This window comes from Lissotriton vulgaris, chromosome 2_1 (assembly GCF_964263255.1).
Source record: "Lissotriton vulgaris chromosome 2_1, aLisVul1.2, whole genome shotgun sequence".
Taxonomy (NCBI): domain Eukaryota; kingdom Metazoa; phylum Chordata; class Amphibia; order Caudata; family Salamandridae; genus Lissotriton; species Lissotriton vulgaris.
The window spans coordinates 1,846,014,082-1,846,037,267 of NC_141687.1; the positions used below are offsets into that span (position 1 = coordinate 1,846,014,082).

The 23,186-nt window shown below is 43.4% G+C and overlaps 1 protein-coding gene across 2 annotated transcripts in view; it reads left to right on the forward strand.

Annotated features, from left to right (window-relative positions):
* The window catches only part of MAP2K5 (mitogen-activated protein kinase kinase 5), a 1,222,966-nt gene that overhangs the window by 95,272 nt on the left and 1,104,508 nt on the right, over positions 1–23,186 (forward strand). For both annotated transcript variants that reach the window (XM_086958013.1, XM_086958012.1), the window contains exon 3: positions 21,415–21,482. In XM_086958013.1, coding sequence (XP_086814139.1) covers positions 21,415–21,482 — 68 coding nt within the window. The remainder of the gene's footprint in view (positions 1–21,414; positions 21,483–23,186) is intronic.

The following is a 23,186-nucleotide window of genomic DNA, read 5'->3' on the forward strand; positions in this document are numbered from 1 at the left end:
CATTTGAAGACTCAACTGTACAAAGTTATAGTTACCAACAATGTAATCGAACTCCTGCCTGTTGAAGACATGGCTTGGCAGTTCGGGCTGGACTGTTCCCATGAAGCACAGGGTCAAGACTGATTTGCGTATGGCCATGTTTGAACTGGGGTGGCTTGGTGAGCAAAATAACGATGGATTACACCCAGATCTGTGACTGGGGGTGAATGTTTTGCCATTGTGCAACATTCCGTCCATCATCTTATGTATTTTGCTGTTCACCCTATGTGGGAAGGGTATGCCCAGACGTGGGTCCCGTGCTCACTAAGCCACTGGAGTCAAGCTATCCTGGCTGAAGACGGCTGATAACCAGATACTGGTTCTAGGATGCTTGATTCCGGTCCAGGGAAGACATAGCTTGGCAGTTCGGGCAGGACTGTTCCCATGAGGCACAGGGTCAAGACAGATTTGCATATGGCCATGTGTGTACTGGGGTGGCTTTGTGAGCAAAGTAACGATGGATTAAGCCCAGATCTGTGACTGGGGGTGAATATATTGCCATTGTGCAACATTCCGTCCATCATCTTGTGTGTTTTGCTGTTCACCCTATGTGGGAATGGTATGCCCAGACATGGGTCCTGTGCTCACTAAGCCACTGGAGTCATGCTATCCTGGCTGAAGACGGCTGATAGCCAGAAACCGGTCCTAGGATGCTTGATTCGGGTCCAGGGAAGACATAGCTTGGCAGTTCGGGCTGGACTGTTCCCATGAGTTACAGGGTCAAGACTGATTTGCATATGGTCATGTCTGAACTGGGGTGGCTTGGTGAGTAAAATAACGATGGATTAAACCCAGATCCGTGACTGGGGGTGAATGTTTTGCATTTGTGCAACATTCCGTCCATCATCTTGTGTGTTTTGCTGTTGAAATTGAACAGCAACAAAATGCAAATAAAACCCAGATCTCAATTCGTCCAAATACCGTCATCTATGTGAATGTCTCGCAATGAGTCATCTGCCAGTTCTACATACGAAACTTGCTGAGCTACCAAAGATAGATTGAACAGCGTCTGGCTACTTCATCGATTTTGACACCTTTTCTCTGTATCCCAGTGAACCGGAGTCACCGCCAGCTTCTGTTTCCCACAAAGAAAAAATATGATCTTTACCTTTGGCTGAAAAAGACTTATTTTGTTTCTCCCTGGCTATAGATCTGACATGCAATTGGTCTACTTTTCCTAGTCCTTTGGATAGGCATAGTAACTGTCTTTTTCCTGCTCTTGAATGGACATGATCTCCCAGAACACCTAGCAGTACGACATATGAATTTGTTCCTGAAACCACATACATCATCTTATCGTGAACAAAGAGACCTATCCTTAGTGAACATTACAGCAGTTCCGGTTCTTAAAGGAATAGTTTGGGATACGGTTGCCTATGATGTATGTGGTCCAACTGAACTTTTAAAAATACTAAACTTATTTAAAATGTCCTCAAGTGATACCATCACCTCCAGTGCTTTCTCTGATGATTGAGACGTTGAAACTGTATATTATACTGTCAGATTTAGAACAATCTGTTGCATTCTCCAGTAATGAATTGTATGATGATACAGCTGATTTTGACACCATGTTTTGTTACCAGCACTATGGTCATCATTTCTTGTACAAATCAAGTATCCCATATAATGTTTTCTCTTTCCATCAGTGGGAACATTGCCCGACACCACCGAAAGATAGTTAAAAAATGTTTGCACAAACATTTGCTTATTTTTCTGGGTTTAACACAGACCCGACCTCTTATTGTTATACCCTTGCATCTACACCTGCAAAGAAAAATATGCTCACCAACACTTATGGGACTTATGGGACAATGCTATAGACACAAAAGCTGTCTGGGGGACTTAAGAGTGGCACGTTCAGGGAACTGTGGCCTTATTTAGAGCGTGCTTCATTTTTTGTTAGGGTCCCAGAAGCCACGTCAAACGCTTCTTATACGCTATTTACAATGAGATTTGGAAAATCGGCCATCATGCGGCTGCTGAAAGATTGCGTGAGATTGACCGGGCTAACCTAGAAAAGGCTTTGGCAGTGGTTGACAATGGCATGACCACCCTATCATCTAAGATTTATTGACCTGGCAACATTGTGTCTTCTGCAATAGATATAATAGAAAAGGATTTGTCTATATTAAAACATGGACAATCGCAGTTGCAATCCATTCTGTTATTGAGCTGGACATTACATTTGTTACGCTCTGGTCACGTGCCCTGGCTGTATATCAACAGTACGGCTCTGTTCTCTGCATATAAGCAGACAGAAAGACAGACAACAATGGCACGAAGGGATGCAAAACATACAATGCTTCACATTGAAAAAATGGACCAATTACCTTTTACTGTGGCTGAGTCACCTTCCACAGAATGGTTAATCCATGGTTATATTACACTGCCAGTCACGACATTGCAATTTCAGTACTGTCTACAGTACCACCAGGTAGGCAGGCATAAAGCAATGAGAAAGGGATTTATACATGAATCTTGGAATTTCCCTTACAGCTGCAGATGCAGGAATTAGGACACTGAGGTTTTTCTCTGTGGTTACGACTTTGAGAATTTTTTAAGGTGGTCTCTAATTTGTCAGGATATTATGCATCACGGAGCATGTAATGCTTCAGTTGTAAACCTACTGTGTCACTTGAAAGGGTCCCCAGCTGCTGTGATTCTTCCGGTGTTCAAACTACTGTTGAATGGGAGTTACTTGATGTTGAATGATCAAAATAGTTGTGGGATGCTCCCAATCATCGCATATCTAGTCACGGTTAGTTCCAGGGTTACTTGTTGTATGCAAGTATTGTTTCCACCAAACCACACAGTCAGGGAGGCACTGCCGTGGCATTCATTGAATGTTTCCTTTACACGGTTTGATTCTCTGAGCAGACTGAAAGCCATACTTTTACAGAAGGATGTGGACTCAACCTCAGCCCGAGAAACTTTTGATCTCCAGGTTGCAAGGTCTTCAGCTGAGATACAAGCACTGGTCCGAATAAACTTCCCGCTCCATTTTGGGGAAATGGTACATCCTATCTTTAACATGTCGGATACAAGTGGGATTGTGCACCTACTTAAGAGCATAGATTCTGGATTATTGAGCACCTTTCAGACGTTCTTCTGAGTTTTTCCATCATTCATACGCTCTGTGTTGGGAAGCGTTTTTGGAGGGCTTCCGCTGGTCATACTACTTGTAGTGGACATCCTGTTTTTTCCCCCCTGCTACATAATGGACGTCCCACTTTCCAAAGAGATAGAAAAGGCACTCCTTCCTTGACGATGCCGTGAACGCATGGTACTCCAATTAGGCACACCTCGGCTTCGGGAGCAAAGCGAGCATTGCTTTCTATTGTTCAGATTAGTCTGGGTTGACTGTGTCTTGCCTGTGCTCCGCTGCCTATTCTGCGGATACAAATGCGTGTTGGATATATGTCTAACACTTCCATCGGTTGCAGCTCTGGACGTAGATGTACTACTGGACCCATTAAAGGCCCACGTATTGCAGTGTCCTCAACGTATTCCAAGGTTGATGTCGGCATTCTTAGAGCCACCACAGGATGCTTCAGCTCATGTTGGAATGGACACGGCTCTGCAACAGATTCACGGGCTTCGAGTACTTCCTCAGCAACCGCTGTGGGAACTGGAGACGATCACCTTTGCTCCATTGACCTTATCTAAGAGGTGTTACAGGGACTGTCGTCTGCGAAAGCAGGCAGCAGTGATGTCACGTCTCTCACACAGGACAGATAAACATTTGGCTCTCCGTGTGATTGGAACAATTTGGCCTTTTTCCAAAACAACCCAAATTGGAATTTGACAACATAATTTTTGTTTTAATGTTGCTCTCTTGCTCTCACTGAGCAACGTTGCTTTCGATATGCTCAGTGGATCTAAACAGTATATTGACTTTCTAGAGGACTTGTATAGCTTTTTACCTTTTGCAGCATTTTTACATACACAATGTTTTTAAATGTTTTTTACATTAATTTTTAACAATTGTTTTTATGCTTCTTAGACTGGCATATTTTATCTTTATTTCACCATATTGTCCTTTGGATGAGAAGTGGGTGTTAGGAGCCCCAGTGTACCTCAATATAGGCCTAGGTAGATACACAATCTTTTACCTACATTTGTCCTACCATGCTTTACATAACGGTTCTGGCTCTGACCTTTTACCTAGTTATGTGCCGAATAAATGTTGTGTGTTTTTCTTCTAAAAGTAGCTTCATTTATTTTTCTTGAGGATTCTTAGTATCACAGCAGGATTACCATCTTCTGTAAAATAACTCTGTACAAGAGTCACTGCTGTCCTCATTCTTGAACGATAGGCCCACAGTACCATTCTAGGTAGACCTACCGAGGGCATCTTTTGGGTATATAAGCGCCACATCTTTACTGGGCAAACCAAAGTAGAAGATTCTATGCTGACACGAAAAACGCTGCGGTCCCTACATGCAGACAATCCTGCAACAGTGGTCTGACATCCCTCACGGGCTGTTCAACTCGAGACCTAGAAGGGGTCGTTCATTCTCTCACATCAGGTAATAGGGTTGGCTCTTTCCTAGGGGAATTCTTGGCTATATACCCACATACATACTAGGTACACTTAGGTACATTTAGTTAGGGTTTACATCTTAAAAGTACTCATGACTACTGCCATGTATCTATTTGCCTGCATATGTTCACTGTTTTAGCACCATAGTAGAATTCTACCTTTTATTTACTCTGTGCTTATAATCGTGTATATCTGTTTCTATCTGATGGTTGTTGCAGCAGACATTTTATACTGGAATGACGCTGGTTCAATAAATGCTTATTCAAAACGTCCCAATTGTTTCTTCTGTATATCTCTCAGAGAAGAAGTGAGCACAAGTGACTGAGCGAAAAGTACAGTGCTGTTTCCATGACCTGTTTGATAGCTGCCAGAAACTATTCACTCCTTGGTAAGGTTATGGGGCTTAGAGTGGCACTGTGAGTTAGCTGGTCTACAGACTAACCTATCCTTTGGGGGTGTCTGGAATCAGTCTGGACACCAATCCCTTAGTTTATGTTGTCTAAACGCGCAGATCCTATATAGATTTGTAGGAAATACACAACACCATTGCCACTTTTTCTCTTAAAGAGATAAGCTAAAGACGTAACAAAATACAGGTCCGACATACCACACTCCTTGTAGATACAGAATAATTATTCCCCACCAGGTCAAAATATGTAATATTATTGTCTCTTAGCACACAGGTACAGAACTCATCAATCATACAAAATCTCTGCTGCGGTGGCTACATTTCAAAGGAACCCACTTTATATCTGCATATAACAATAGACTAAATTCCTATAGGTTCCCAAAACAAATTCACGCAAATACTCCTTCTAAGATGAAGGGGGTCATGAACATGCTGGAAAGAAGGTTTGCGTTTAAAACAGAAACCGATCATACCGAAACGTCGGGAAGAGTGGAGGGGAATTAGAGTAACACTAGTTAATATTCGAATCACAATTTTCTTTTTATATGGACCCAAAGATGAAAGTGAGTATTACTTCACATATCTTTCCTTACTTGCTTCTGCATGGATAAGTGAATAGAAAACTTTAATACAACACTAAATTTCAGCCATCTGAGCCAGGACTACTCCCACTTTGGCTCTCGTGTAGGGCAGAGAGACCTCGACCTGATAGAAGTATTGGAGAGTCCAACATAAAGGCGAACAAGACAACAAGCATTTCTCCAGTATGCACAAATCTGACTTGCATAGTGACTTTTTAATAATAATTGACAGACATAGGTGTTAAAACACTGGCTAATATCAAAATAAGTGGAGAACGAATCTGCCACAGTGCTACCTTGAAGTATACAAAAATAGTGATGGATGGAATGCTTGAATTAATCTCAGCCACTGGTAATTACTCGGGCTGCATCCCAATCCATCGTTATTTTGCCCACCAAACCACCTTAGTTTGTACAAAGCCATATGCAAATCAGTATCGAGCCTCCAGTGCTCCAATGGGAATAGTCCAGCTTGAGTTGCCAGACCAGGTTCTCCATGAACCCGAATACTAGCAACCCAGGACTGGTTTCGCCCTAGTTGGGGCTCATCAGCTACTTAAAGCTTGATTGTCTAGCTTTTTGGTTTATCTATACTTTTTATATATTTTAGTACAGTACTACCTTTGACCTAATATCAGAAGAGGGAACACAAGACCTACAGCAACAGATATAAGATTTGGTGGACTAACACTAAAGAAATTGTTCTCATAGACTTATATAGACCTAAGGCAGAGGTCTTCAAACTTTTGTAGGTTGAGCCCCCCCAGCTGATTTTTTTAGATGTTGGGCCCCCCCACCACTTGACAGAAATGTCTGGACTCGACCGCCACGCGCACATTCCGGGCATATTCAGCGAATAACATTCAATACAATAACAGTGGTTAGTAAACTGCAGGTTTGTGAATAGATGGGTGAGGTGAAATGACAGAGGCTTATTACACAGCTCAAATGAATACATAATTCTTATTTATAAGCCTGCCTGTGTAATTTTAAAATAAACTTTCAGGGACATTTTAAGGATTTTGGGGCCTGTGGGCCAAATGTATTTTTGGGGCCCCTGTTTGTACCAGCTTTGATTTTATGATCAAGTCTCTGCTCTTTCATGCCTTCTTTGGTCAAATACTAAATGTGTGTACATCGGATATTCAGGGATAGTGATGTGTGTTTTCAGTATGTGACACAACAGCAGTTCACTAATATTACTGTAAATAATCTGTCACCACCTTCTATTTCTCATATGTGAGGTCATGTATTGATCTAAAATAAACTTTTTATATGGAAGTCGCATGACGCATAAACACATTTTGTCTGTAAAATGTATGTAATAGACTTTTACACATTAAAAATGAATGGTTGAAAAACGATATTTACAACATTGTGTTTTAAAATGATTCAAGGTCATGAGGCAAGACTGTAGAATAGAGCTGGCACTTTCAGTCCCCCTCACCCAACCCCTTTATTTATTTATGCGTTTTTATATAGCGCAGACTTTACCCGAAGGGGTCAGAGCGCTTCACAATAGGAACAGAACTGATACATGAGAGAACATTACAAGTGAACAAATTACAAAAGCAAACGCTAAATTACATGAGGCAAAAGTGACAATCATGAGCAAACAAATACAAGAGAAAGTAAACGGAGCATTATGTACCTGGAAACTTTGTCTCCGTTCTGGGAAGAGCTTACTCTCCCAGGAGGGGGTTAATTCACAGAGCTGACATGCTTCAGGTGCAGTGGGAGGCGAGGGGTCTCCTCTGCTAAAAACCAAAAGCGTGTCCCACTGCAGCTGAAGCTGTCAGCTCTGTGATTAACCCCCTCCTGGGAGAGTTAACATAACAAAAGAACGGGCACCTCCTGCGCTATCGATCTCCCCTTCCTCCCCCTTCCACATACCGGAGTCCGGAGTGCTTCAAGAAGACTTACACGGACAGACAGACGACTGCAGGGCTCAAAGGTCAAATTGAAGTGGAGCGCGCGCCCCCCCTGGGAAGGTGTCGCGCCCCCCCAGTGGGGCGCGCCCCACAGATTGAAGAACACTGACCTAAGGAATGCTAGGGCAGAACTAGAAGATCGCCTCACTCAAGAGACATCTCGCAAGATAATGTACACTCGGCAATAGCTAATATGAAAGAAGTGAAAAAGAAAATAAAGCACTAGCCTTTAAAATAACAAAATTCAAACTAGAAACCATATCAAGCAGATCCAAGCATGAGATGGTGCCATATATACAGACAACAAAATCACAGTTAACATTTTTCATGCGTACCACTCAAACCTATACCACACCCAAGACATGGACCTCAAGAGTCAAGCTGCCTGTTTACCATCAATTAATTTTCCTCAACTTGACCAGGACACTATTCTCTGTTTGGATTCCCAGATTATTCCCAGAGAGCTCACGAGGGCCGTTGGGTACTGAAAATCTGGCCTGGATCGCTTTACAGCCTGAATTTACAAAGCTTACAGCAAACTATTAGCTGCCCCGAGGCCAAGTATTCAAGTGCTTCATAATAACAGAATCAATACCAGTATCCATGATGGAATCCACCCTGACTCATATCTTGAAGCCGGAAAAGAACATGCTGCTGTGCAGATCTTACTGATCTAAATACAGACCTAGAAAATTTTGATGCCAAAATTTACACAAATATTCTGCTATCCAGACTATGGAATATCTGGCTGTATCAATTGCAGTTTATCAAAAACATGGCAAAAACAGCAGTGAATATGATGAAGTAGCCAAGTGTGAGTAAACGGCAATGATAATACAATCATTTGACACAGAGAAAGGCTTTTGACTGATTTGAATGGTCATTCCTTTTCAAGGTCTTAGATACACCTGAATTAGACCGTAGATTAAAAAAAACTACATTTGAGCCAATTTTGTCAACCCTCAAACTTAAATTTGAGTAAATAGTACAGAGTCCCCTTCGAGTCGTCTCTCTCGAGGCACTAGAAGAGTATGTCGCACTCCCTGATTACTATCCACATTAACCATTCCAATATTCAGGGACTGACCACACGGGCAGAGCACCATTCGGCACTGCTATTTACAGATGACATTCTTTGCTTTCTAACGCAGACAGTGGCCTCTCTTCTGGCTCCTGTTGCCACACTAGAAGGTTTTTCTAATGTGTCCGGATTTCAGATAAATTACACTAACCCTAACTGGATGGACCTCATCATCACTAGGACAGGAGCACCGACATGCTGGAAACCCACGGATTCCATTGGATGCAGTCTTTATTAAGATACCTGGAAAATTACTTTCTCAACAACACTAAGGATGCATATGACAGCAATTTCTCCAAACTTTTGGACATATGGCTTAAAGAACTCTATAGCTGGGACAAACTTGAACTAACCTGGTGTGGTAGAATGATATGCGCCAAATGAACTTTCTCCTCAGGCTACTATACGTAGTATATACTCCACCAATGTGGATCCTGAAATATTCACTTAAAATAATTAAATATAAACTAGATGCTTTAGTTCGGACTAACAAACGTCCTCTAATTGTCAGATCCACACTCCATGGGCTGGTGCGTAATGGAGGTCTGGGATGACCAAATATTGAAAAATGTGTAATAGCGCACAGTTACAACCTGCTTTGGAATGGTCGGTGAACGAATAAACGGTGGGTTAAGATAGAGCAGGAATATGCTCCAATCCTTCTCTAATAGTTGACGAGCCTTCTACATAAAAACAAAAAAACATGGTGATCGACCCTCTCAAGACCACTTCCATTCTGCTTTCCTATTAGGAAATGATTACACACCTTTTCCAATTGCGCTATTTCGTCTTTAAGTTTATTCATGTTTCAGTTTTGATGACTGAGAGACTGTTGGGAGATGTATTTAATAAAAAACAAGCAACACTATTACCAAACATCCCAACCCTATAAGAACCGAAGGACTAAGGGACAAGTTCATTAGATTGCAGAGACTAAAAAAAGCAAGGACTCAGTTTATGGTGGGATGGGGCAACCCTCAAAAAACATATTGAAATCAAGAACATTCTAAAGGGTCTATGGTTCCTTACTTTTCCTTTGAGAATTTAGACATCGATCTTTTGGAGGAATGGGAGAAAGGATTGTATGAGAAATCCTACAAAATTATGAGAATCTTTCTAGAAAATTCAGAAAGGAAAGTGGAAAAAAATTAAGGATGAAATAGTACAATTGCAGAAGGAGATTAAGAAAATGAATTTACCTGATGCCACCAACAAGAATTATAAAATGTTGAGGAAAAAAATGATTAGTTATCTGTTATTCCTTAAGGACAAGAAACTAAAGAAAATGAGGAGGGATGATGGTGATTACGAATAAGGTAGAATGTTCACGTTCACCTGCAAATATGACAACATCTAACATGCACTCTCTGAATGTTCCCACAGGAGTGAGCTGGACGCGTGTTGCTGAGTCCCAACTCCCCCACCATGCTAAAGTCTCCTAACAGTGTTACAGATAAAAAGGCAACTGGAACCCAATAGGGGAAAGGGTGGAGGGAGAGGCAAAACAAGTCGCCGGATCCTGGGACCTTCCTGGACGATTTCGGCCTGGAATACGGTGGGTGTCACTCCCTAGAATACAAGAGTTTAAGATTAGTGATGCGAACACACTAATGTCCGATTCTCACCCTGTGTGTAAAGGCTATACCTGGTGGCTCCCCTTTCCCTGCCTATCTGAAGATTTCTCAAGAGACGTCAAATGGCAAAGCCAGGAAGAAACAGGAAACCCAGAGCTGGAAAACATGCAGGTATATGTACGAGTAGCATATGTTTAGCCTCTCTATCACTGATATAATTTTATACATAAGTACTAAGATGGCATGAAACCATGTACATACCACAAGGTATTCAAGAAGGCTCCTTGTACCTATATACCTGTCTCTTGTGGAAAGTAAAAGTAGATTACAACAAACAGGAATGAATCTTAAACATAAACTCTTATGTTCTATGAAGTATATTCATGTTGAACACCTTAGAAGATATTGGACTCAGACTATCAGAGACTCAGTAAGTTAACATCACTCACCAGTCACGTATAATATGCCACATTAGCTTCAAACATGTAGTCATTCTTTTTATGGCAATAACAATCTTGCCAACAATGTATTTGAACATCTTGCAGGCAGTAAATACACACATATATAACATATACAATGTCAGATTAGCTTTGTTTTAAGACCAGAAAACAATTGTCACTTTTCCATGTATCCATTTGTTTGCAGATCCTTTCATAATGGTGCCAGAAAGGAATAAACAAAGCTTGTCGGAGCTTGCGGGAAAGGAAAGGGCTCCAAAACACAGGTAAGTCACACTACGCGTGCAGCACTTTAAATGATTAAAGTCTTGTTTCCTTTCAGGTCTCAAGCATGCTGCAGGAAACTAATGCAGGCAAGAATGCAGGTGAAGCCGCCGAAGAACCGTAGCCAGGAACATCGAGGCAACAGAAAGTCAGGAGAGGCAATCTGGACGTAAGCGCAGTGGAAGACTGGAAGACAATCGTCATTTTTGGCTTCCTCCACGTCTAAAATAGGATGCCTAAACAAGATGGCCGCAGTCTCGTGATACTAGGCAAGACTTCAGCTTTGAATGCAAAGACTATGTTTCATCGAGCTGGCAAGCATGACAGCATCACTGTTAAACAAGCATTGGCATAGCCAATAGGTCTCGCCTTTGGGACCTTAAGAGTGTTTAACCATGCAACAGTTTACGTTGTTGCACCAAGGATATTGTGCTGCATAACTAAATACTTATAAGGTCCCAAAAGCGAGACCTATTGGCCATGCCAATGCTTGTTAATTTAATGTCTTCTTTACCCATGGTAGTCGGATGCCAGCTGGTCTGTTCAGCAGAACAAAATCCTCACTCAAATCTGCCTCTCGATCAGGCACTTTCCTAAATAAGACATCACGTGGCGTCTGCTTTCTCATTTCCAATCTGCAAAGGAGTAATTATGCTGACTATTCCATAAATGTGAATTGCTTGCTTGCGCGTGAGCACACTGTGCAACAGGAGCAACCTATTCAGACCGATTTTCTAATATGAATTATACGCTGGAATTTGTTAAATTATCAATTACTGAAGTCATACCGGACAACACAAGACTAATCACCTCACACTTGCCCTACAGTATTGTGCAGTTCTGCCAGTGATACATAACTTTAAAAGTTAGCTTCATTTTATTAAAGGTGTAGGGCGCTTTCTCCAATGTTTTGTACATCAATTAATACAATACAAAAACACTGACACAACAGCATAGACATTTGGGAGGGAAAGGGGGACGAGAGATTGGTCCTTTAGGAGGGAACCGAATGATTGAAGAGGGCTGGTGCGTGTATAAGGAAAAGTTAAGCAGCAGGCTTAGTGCGCCACCTAGTGCCGGCACCCAGTCACAAGAAACGGACATGAAAGATATCTTGAGTTGGTTATTGGGGAGAACTCCAGCTCGAAAATTCTATTTTCCAGGAGCTCTGAAATTGCTTTCACCATTCCTGCTTGGGGGCAAGCACAGAAAATGGATGAAAGCGACACTTGCAAGTAGGTGGACAGGAAAGGCGCGGTGGGCCTGGCACATGTAATGGAGATTACGGCCAAGGGTAGAGGCTGCCCCAACTAAAGACAAGTAAAAGATCAAGAGCACTGGTGCATTTAAATGTTGTGCAGAGGATCCAACGGAAAAGCAAGAGTGGGCAAGGGGTCCAGCGATGAGGAGGAGGAGAAAGGAGTAGCGGGATGTAAACGGTTAAGAATGCGAACAGAAATTTGGAAATAGACCTCAGAACGGCTGGGGAATGAGCAGGAAGTAAAAGGATTCAACCGGGATATTTGCAGTTAATGTGGAGCCACACCCAGAATATGATTGTACCCTCATGAAAACTATGTGTAGACACAAGAAACTGATCTGTATTCTGAGAATAAAATTATTGCATCTACACAAAGACTAGGACGAAGCCCCTGGGCATTCGTGCACTCTAGTAAGCAAATTGTTTTACACGTCATTGAAAGACAGAAGAGGCTGAGCAGTGTTTTAAAAGATGCGCTTGGCACCATTACGCTGCACTCACTACTAAAGCGTGTTTGCTGACCTGGGAGTGGTGCGTGCGTGTGTGCGCAATTTGCTCTTTTTCGAAGCACATACTCGTGGCGCGCCCATATGCGCTCCCATAAGGTGGATGCCGCCACAAGCACGAGTATATGCTTTGAAAAAGAGCAGAACGATGGCTAAAAGTCTCCTATGCAGCACATGCGCGCCATGTAGGAGAGACCTAAAAAGGAACAGCAGGGACGGAGAACACTAGGGATATCAGTGTGCCTTCTAGCTGTATCTCTTTATTGTCTCCTGAGAGTGATCTGGGAAAGGCACCAGTATGGGAGGCCTTCTAATAAGAACCCCTGGACTTTTTTTTCACAAGAAGTACAACGGCCCAGCATGGGGAACAGAAAAAAAAGAAACCAACAGAAAAGGAACACCAGAAGTGGGCAAAAACACAGAGCAAGGTGTCCAAACAAGACAGCAGACAAAGAAGGGCCAGTCCAAACAGTAGATTCACAAAGGGATGCGGGAGCAGTGTCTCACGTTACAATTGACATAACAAATGATAATGGTGCCAAAAGACTGAGGGCCTGATTTAGATCTTGGCAGACCTGGTCCCACCGTCACTTTTTCGATGATTTCACTGCCTGCCTACTTGGCAGTCTGCCCACTCTATTTTGATATTAGCGGCTCCATAGACAAAAGACCTCCCGAGTGCTGCCAACTTCTTCAGGAATTTTCACCTGCATTGATTGCTTCATAGGCAGAAGCGGCTGTAGCAGGGAGTCCAGCCATAGTTACCGACAGGCTAATCACGATGTACCTTTATGTTGAGGAAACTGTGACCGGAATGCCTCCTACTTTGAGTTGGTGGAATCAAAGGAAATGAGGTAGAAACATACCTTTTTTTTATGTTTCACACTTCTGTTTCTGTCTTGAATCCCATTGTCCAGGTCCTCCCTTTGCGGCTACTACATGACCACGACCCTAATCAACTCTGTTGTCGGCGGGATCTTAGGTATGCTTCTTTTACACTTATCTATAGTGTAGTGTGTTGATAATTACTTTAGTCTTGTGTATTTTTACATTGCTCCTACATGCATTTTTTATGTGAAATTCATTAGTGTACATTTTACAACTTATCAAGTTAAAATGAACACTCCGGCATTGACACTTGAAAAAGTGGTAATAATTTATTCTCCAGAATGTTGATGGATTATGAATTGAATGTTGTTGTAACAGGGTTGCCTTTTCGTTTTGGATATGCTCTGTGGCTACAATTAAATGGCTTTTGTATTAGAAGAATGAAACAATAAAGACATTATTAAACTACATCCAGGACCATCTCTCGTTTTCTTCTAATATCAATGAAGGTTGGACATTGACCCATACCATGTGGTCTTAAATGCATTGTGAATACCTCCATGTATCAAGAGTGTGGAGTAATGTTTTATATTGTTTATGGTCGGGGCTTTTTCCATGAGAGAGGATTTATGATGGCCGAACCTTCATACTTGTTCACCAGTTTCACTTGTTAACGTTTTCTCTTCTGTAGGGTACAGTGGTCGGTGTGATTTTCTTCTGTCTTGGCACAGCCATCAACTGTAAATCAAGTTCCAAAATTAAGTTAATTTAAAAATTATATATTTCAGTCCTCCGTATTTCTAGCACACTGAAAATAATCTCGTTTTTTCCTTTCCTCCACATTATATGGTAACCAGTTGAGCAGGACATAATAATACCTGTTATTTAGATGTCAATAGATTTTTTAGTCTGACGTGGGCGTCGCTCGTGAGAAATGTAGGGCAAATGCGATGCCTTCTCAGGGCTTTCTAGTCGGTGTAATCGCTAAGCAAACAACTGGTATGAAGCGTTAGCAAGCAGCTTCCCAAATATAACATTATTGTGAAATTTCACAAACACTTTTTTCTCTCTTTTTTTTTTTTACTGGCACAGTGTGTCGTTTATTTATTAGCCTCGTTGCTGCAGAGTTACCATCGCTCTCTGTCACTAGGCACTATCCTGGTTTCTGTTGCCATTCACTGGTATCAGGCGTATCACTCCAGTTGGTTCACTCTAGAAAACCAAGGACTACAACCCCCAGAATCCAGGAGATTTCAAGTAAAAACCAGTGACTGGTAACTTGGTATCCTGATCTACTTCAATCCCTCCAGAACAGAGAATGTCTCATGTGTGCCCTCAGCTCCCACCTCTATTTTCCACATGCCCCCTCGTCAAGTTTTATTTGTCTTGTTGCTTATGCGCAAAGTCTGGGATTTTAAGAGCGCTTCACTGCAATTGTTGGCTCGTGCTGTTTCAACTTTAGATCATCAAGAGAATTCACTACTCCCTTTCTCTGCTTTAACATTTTTAATTTTCACCTCTCAACAACTGTTGGTACTCGCCTTTATATGTGTTTATAAGGTAAGAAATCTGGGCTGGTATCTAAGCCAATGACATTGCAACCTAGAGACTCGGATTAATCCTGGCTCCAGGGCTAGAACACAAATCGTGTGATTCTGTGCAAACCAACCAATCTCCCTTTTCATCAATGTGTTAATAATTGTAATACAAATTTTGCAGATCAATACCTTGTTTTACTAATAAATATCTCGCTGCCAACCATCACACAGGCTATGGCCCACCTCCTGTAGCTTTCGATTTTTTTCATCTGCTTCTTTGAGATGCTGTTCAATTTTTCAATTTTTCTGTTGACATTTAAACTCTGAAACACCTTTCCGTTCTCCCTACAGCTCTCACCCACTACCCTTACAGTATGAAAAGTGTCTTAAACAATGCATGCTAGCTCAAGTTCTTCCCTCTGAATTGGCTTTTTATGATGCATTCCATTATCCTTCTGTACCATTATTGTAACATATGTAGAGCCCTTTGGACACACAAGTGCAATGAATATAATGAAATGAAGGTCATGAAACAGCCCTGGCTGAGTCAGCACTCATTTTTAGGTCCAGCAGACCTACCCTCAATGCGTGAGCATTGAAGGTGTCTGCTTCAGACCTATTGTGGCCCATATTTAGGAATGTGGACAGCTATCAGACGCGTGCTTTGACAATGTCAGATTTCACCTCGGGAGCGCGCGTCTGATCTGCGCTTGCGCGGAGCAAAGCCCTTGCTCACACACAGACACAGGCAGCCCCCACCCCTCTGCATGCACGCACGCACACACACACAGGCGCGCGCATGCACACGCAGGCACGCGGCACACATAAAGGCACACGGCACACTATCCCCTGCCTCCCATTCTCTCTCAATCACACACAGTCACGCATGCGCACACACATTCCCTCGCGCACACACGCACACACGCGCGCACACACTCCCTCCCCTCTCCTCCCCCACAGGCATACACACAGGCAAGCACGGACTTCACATCAGCCCTGGGTCCCACTCACCGACTGCGCTCTTCCGGCGGGGCTCCTCTCGCGCTCCGCTCCTCACGGCGCGTCTCCTCTTCTAAATCGGGGCTCCTTCAGGTCAGAGGAGCCCCACAACAGGCGCCACACTCCTCCTTCTCCATGGCCCCCTCCTGGGGACCCAGGCTACCCCGGACCAGCAGGGCGCTCCATGCGCCGGCATGCCTTCTCACGGACCTCGGGAGGCGGGACTACCGGTCGGCCGCGAGCGGATTGGCCGGCCGGCCAAGAGCTTCCGGGTCGCGGCGGCACCCTATAATATGAACTTGTTAATAAAGGCTTTGAGTTCGGCCTCGAGAAGCTTTCATTTTTAGTCCACTGCAAGCGATTTATTTTCTTTGTCGAGCTCTGATAGCAATGCTGAGTAATCTTTCAACATTCTAGTTGGGTGCCTCAGTATTTTGGTGGCTTTCAGCATCTATGTTGAGTGGCTTTTCGCTGCTGCTGTGGATCTGTTTTCTTGCATGGCATCAAGCGGGCTTTTATTTCTTCCTGCCATGCCAATTATTCGTTCTCGAGGTCGAAGCAGGTTTCGAGGGTTTGCCTCCATCGTGGTACCTTGACTTAGACCCACGTGGCTCCTTGGGTTTCACTCGTTCCTCTGATACTGTCTCCCTAATGTGCTATCTGCCCCTTTGTCTCCATGCTGCCCTGTCTCGCTGTGTGCTTCTATGCACACCAACCCTCCAGTCTTATGTTGCTCTGTCTCACTGTGTGCTTTTCTGTGTCAGATGTTTCTGTCCCTTGTGTTGCGTCCCCTACCTCTGTGTTGCTCTATCTTGCAGCTATTTTTTTTTTCCCCCTTGCCAACTCATAGAACCGGCTACTACCCCCTGAAGTCAATCAAGTGCCAATTGCCGAAGCCAAAATCATGCTCGAGAGCATCATCCACGAAACCGTAGACGAAGGCATCTCAGCTAAGGCATTGTGAAGCCATCTTGCCGGTCAGCCGGCTTTATACACCAGCCTCCCAGCTTTCAAGCCCCACAACCGCCATATCATGCTCGAGAATATCATTTGCTATGTTACATGCAAATGAAACATCTCAGCCGTGCGACATTCTCCACCCCCTGGCCGATCAAGCACATCTCAAACTGCACCTGATCTAAGCCAAAAGGCCGAGAAGCGTCGGATACTACACCTGCCTGGGAGAACCACCTTCGTGATCATGGTGTCTCCCCTGCCATATTCCTTCCGTGTTCTTTTGTCTTGCCTTGCACTTCTCTGTTCCATGTCGTTTTCGACCCCCATGTGGCTTCAGCTCTCATCACCATCCCCCCTATTGCTTCCTCACCTGCCCCAGCCCCCCATTTTGCTTCCGCTCTTCTCCTTGGTTTACTTTTTTCCTTTTTAGTAACTAAAAAAAAAAGCATTGGCATAATTTTGTAGGCACGTGTGCGTGCCTTTAAAATGACACTGCCATTTGTATCATATTTTTTTTTCTAAAAATTCTTTAGCTATGCTACACAGCACCATGCATACTGTGCAGCATGGCTAAAACCCAGTAGCAAAACTAATAGTTCCCAAAGACAAGACTGGTTTGCTTTGCCATAGTTGTAAAAAGTCAGACCAACACATAATTACAAACCACACAATTACACTCTACTGAATACAACATACACTCCACATAATTATATGCTACATAATTCCACTGCGCTCAACGCAACATACACTCCAAATACCACTCAGTGCCACATAATTACACGCCACATAATTACACTGCACTCAATGCAACATACACTCCAAATACCATTCTGTGCCACATAATTACACTCTACTGACTGCAACACACACACCACACAATACCACTCAGTGCCACAATTATATGCTACATAATTACACTGCACTCAATGCAACATACACTCCAAACAATACCACTCAGTGCCACATAATTACACGCCACACAATTACACTCTACTGAATACAACATATACTCCACATAATTATACGCTACATAATTACACTGTGCTCAACGCAACATACACTCCAAATACCACTCCGTGGCACATAATTACACGCCACATAATTACACTGCACTCAATGCAACATACACTCCAAATACCACTCTGTGCCACATTACACGCCACATAATTACACAGCACTCAATGTAACATACACTCCAAATACCACTCAGTGCCACATAATTACATTGCACTCAATGCAACATACACTCCAAATACCACTCAGTGCCACATAATTACACCCCACATAATTACACTGCACTCAATGCAACATACAGTCCAAATACCACTCAGTGCCACATAATTACACGCCACATAATTACACTGCACTCAATGCAACATATACTCCAAATACCACTCAGTGCCACATAATTACACTCTACTGAATGCAACACACACACCACACAATACCACTCAGTGCCACAATTATATGCTACATAATTACACTGCACTCAATGCAACATACACTCCAAACAATACCACTCAGTGCCACATAATTACACGCCACACAATTACACTCTACTGAATACAACATACACTCCACATAATTATGTGCTACATAATTACACTGTGCTCAACGCAACATACACTCCAAATACCACTCAGTGCCACATAATTACACGCCACATAATTACACCCTCACTCTATCTATCGCCATCACTCTCTCTATCGCCCTCCCTCTATCTATCTATCGCCCTCCCTCTATCTATCTATCGCCCTCCCTCTATCTATCGCCCTCCCTCTATCTATCTATCGCCCTCCCTCTATCTATCTTTATCGCCCTCCCTCTATCTATCGCCCTCCCTCTATCTATCTATCGCTCTCCCTCTATCTATCTATCGCCCTCCCTCTATTTATCTATCGCCCTCCCTCTATCTATCTATCGCTCTCCCTCTATCTATCTATCGCCCTCCCTCTATCTATCTATCGCCCTCCCTCTATCTATCTATCGCCCTCACTATCTATCGCCCTCACTATCTATCGCCCTCACTATCTATCGCCCTCACTATCTATCGCCCTCACTATCTATCGCCCTCACTATCTATCGCCCTCACTATCTATCGCCCTCACTATCTATCGCCCTCACTATCTATCGCCCTCACTATCTATCGCCCTCACTATCTATCGCCCTCACTATCTATCGCCCTCCCTATCGCCCTCACTATCTATCGCCCTCACTATCTATCGCCCTCACTATCTATCGCCCTCACTATCTATCGCCCTCACTATCTATCGCCCTCACTATCTATCGCCCTCCCTATCGCCCTCCCTATCGCCCTCACTATCTATCGCCCTCACTATCTATCGCCCTCACTATCTATCGCCCTCACTATCTATCGCCCTCCCTATCGCCCTCACTATCTATCGCATTCCCTATCTATCACACTCACTATCTATCGCACTCACTCCATCTATCGCACTCACTCCATCTATCGCACTCACTCCATCTATCGCACTCACGCTATATATATCTATCGCATCACCACAGCATCATTCAGCACCACCACAGCATCACTCCGCGCCACCACAACATCACTATGCGCTACCACAGCATTACTCCGCGCCACCACAGCATCAATCTGTGCAACCATTCAACAATAACTGGTTCAAATATGTTCTCTCAATGTTTCAAGTTTTATTACAAATGTCATACAAAGATGTTAATATTTCACTTCTGTTCTTGGATTTTTGTCACAATAAAATACACTGAACATAATCTTCACAAAAGTCAGTTACAAAAGTTTAAGCTATTGCCATTATAAATTACAATAACTTTTATTTAAGTATTCATTATTAAAAAAATTAAAAGCCATTGTTATTTGTAATATCAATACATCTAAGTCACGTAAATACAACACATATTGCATTACAAATGCTATAGGTGTCACATTTGCGAAAGTTAAAACTATTGGCTTTGTAAATGACAAAGCTCTTAATTTTGCTATTTTCAAAACCAACACATAAATATAAATGTGTCATTTACAATGCCAATAGCTCAAACTTTCCTAATGCGAGACCTATTGCATTGCAAATGCTTGTTCTATTGATGAGCTCCTGAGTCAGCTCCTCGCAGCGCTACTGAAAAGTTCATGAATCAACAACTTGCAATACTAATTCGGACTCCTTGGCTCCGAGGTCCTGTCTCAGCTAATGATGAGTGCTTTTGAAGGGGCCTAGGCCAGCAGCACATAGCTCTGTTGAACATGAGCAGCTCTCAGCTCTACTGAGGTCCACAATTAACTTGCAGCGCTTCAGTCCTAGCCATATCGGTCTACTGATGATCTCTTATGACAGCACCACAAGTGAAGTAGTGTGGCTCACTGGTTAGAGGCGGCAGACCCGAGAGCAGAGGACGGCCCGGGACCAGGGTTCGATTCCCGGCGCGGCAGGTTTCTGGACCAGGGTCAGCGGACTCGATAATTCTCTCGCCTTGGTGCCCACTCTGATCAGCGATCACACTCGGCAACTCTGGGCATTAGCTTGCCTCATCTTCACTAACGGCCCCACCAGACCGCCGGGGATGCCTGGTCTCACCCTGGAGATACCCATTAAGGGACCATCTCTCAGGGAAGCCAGGAAGGGTTTCGCAGCGGTCGAAGCGCCTTAGGACCCTACGGGTAAGTAGTGCGCTATATAAATGCCTATACATTTACATTTACACAAAGCTCCACTGATGAGCCCTGAGTCAGCACCACACAGGTTCAACAGTGATCTTCAGCTCAGATTGTGAATCCCTAAGATCAGAGGTTTAAAGCGTTGCTGATTAGCCTCTTGGTCAGAAGGACCTGGTTCTACTCCTTAGTGTCTGGGTCAGCAGCATGCATCTCACCCCGCTGATGAGTCCTGTGGTCAGCATCTTTTCGCTCTAGAGAGAAGTCCTTGGTTCAGCGACTTAGGCTTCTTAATCAGCTGGTCAGAGCTCTGCTGAAGAGCTCCTCGGGCAAAAGCGTGGCTATACCGGAGTCCTGGGTTCACCGCCCTCCCCAACCCCAGGACAGTAACTCCCAGGTCTTCTGAACATCTGCGTAAGCACCTCACAGCTCTAGAGAACAGTCCTTGATTCAGCATCGTCTATCTCTATTAGTTCCATAAGGCTGCCACTCACGGCTCTTCTGAAGAGCTCCTGGCTCAGCCGTGCACAGCCTTATGACTGAGCGGCCAGCCTAGTCCATGTTCCTTGTGCTCAAAAGCGCATCAATGGAGTATTTACCCAGTCATGCAACTGTGTTTTCCATTTGCTTTGCATCACTTCCCGAGCACAGGCCATGGCACACTTCCAGATGAATGGTTTCCATGGTCCAGTTTCCCTTCAGTGTCTCGTGCCTCTGGGAGATGGAGGGTTGAGGGAAAGGGGTAAGGTGCATGGGAAGATGATACGATGTTGACAAAAACACCTTCTTTTTCCAGATGAGGATGAGGATGGAGACCGAATTACTGTCCGGAGCGATGACGAGCTGAAGGCCATGCTGTCATATGTACGTATGTAAATGGACCCGATTCTCATGTATTAACATGTAAATCAACATGCTTCTGCCAGGCTTTGATGCTCGCTCCAGGGGAAGTGGATAGTACCGGGTAGCAGTCTGTGTTTGATGCTTGTGCTTGACTTGTTCTCTCAGCGCCATGAATACTCTTCTTTGGAAAGTTACCTAAACCATCTTTAGTTCTTTTAGTCTATAGTGGTAGCTCTGGTCTGGCAGCTAGGAGTTACTTTAGAAGTTGTTAGGGCTTGGACTCAGATAACACAAACGTTATCATGCCTAATAAGATTCATGGCTAAACGAGATTATATATTTATTTCAGAATATGTTCTTAAGGCACATTTCGATTTTTTTTTTATGAATACAGCACAGGCAGTACAATACATAGAATTTAGACAATGAGCTTACTACTGTGTTCGCATTGTAACACTAAGAATGTGGGCGGCACCCAGTAGGTAATGCGCTCGTCCTTTCTAGCGCTACAGTCTCACTTTAGTTTAGCGTTAAGAATAGTCTCCATGTTTGTTTCTTACCACTAAGCGTGGCAAACGTCTCCTTTGAGTACCGTTCTGTAAATGTCAGATGTGGAGAGTTGGGGGATTTTGGACCAAAGGGGCTTCAGTCAATTGCATTCAAGAGTACTACTTGTCTTCTGGATTCTCTTGTGAATAATACTTAAAGGAGTTGTCTGTTGGCCTTGAGGAGCAAATCTGTTTAAACTGCCTCCTTCTGGAGCAGTTTTCAGGTGCCCTGGACCAGCAGAAATGTTTGCGGCCAATATATCTCATAACCGGGTGGATCACACTTAAAATTTGTTAGAACTATGCTAGTGTAGGCATGGACGTCGATTCACCAAATTCCAGGGGAAGCAGAAGTGACATCACACACCTTTTGACCTTAATAACATCACAGGAAGTGACATTATATGACCTATCACCCTGCCTCTTCGCAGAACGTAATGTCACATGATACTATTCCGGATTACATCACGATAACTGACATTGCTGAAGTTCCAAAAGAACATTCATGATTAATATAGCAACACAACATAGACAAATGTCTGTTTTAGATACCAAGTCCCAGTTCTACAAATAAATAATGCAATGCAGGAAGTGAATTTGCTGCCGGAGAGAGCAGAAGAGCTCTCATTTAATATTCAAGCCCTTTCATGGTGTGCAGAGTCAATAAAACCTGACGCTCCTCAGGAGTTGACCCCACATTTTCGAAATGTGCTCTTGGTAGCCCCATATGTCAGAAATTACCTCATTAATGCGAGGGCAGCATTTTGCCGTGGGTGCCCCCAATATGCCACGTATGACCGTATGTCAAAACTTACATGCAGTATGTTTGTGCCACAATTTTACCATTAATGCAATCTGTATGCCATGTGTGACCTTTATCTCTTACTCATACTTATTCCTTCATTCTCACTCACTCGCATGTATTTGCACTTTGATTCACTCATTCATTCAGACTCACTCATTTCCATTCATAGGCTCCCTCAATCATACTTTGACACTTACTCACAATTACGTGCACTCACTGTTTCTCTCAATCATTTTCACTCACAATTACACTCTCTCATTATTGCTTACTCTAACACACCCTCACACTTATTCTTACGTATTCACCCACTTATTCACTTGCAGACACTCCTACTCTCACTCATTCTGGCTCACTGAAACTCCTAGAGACGTA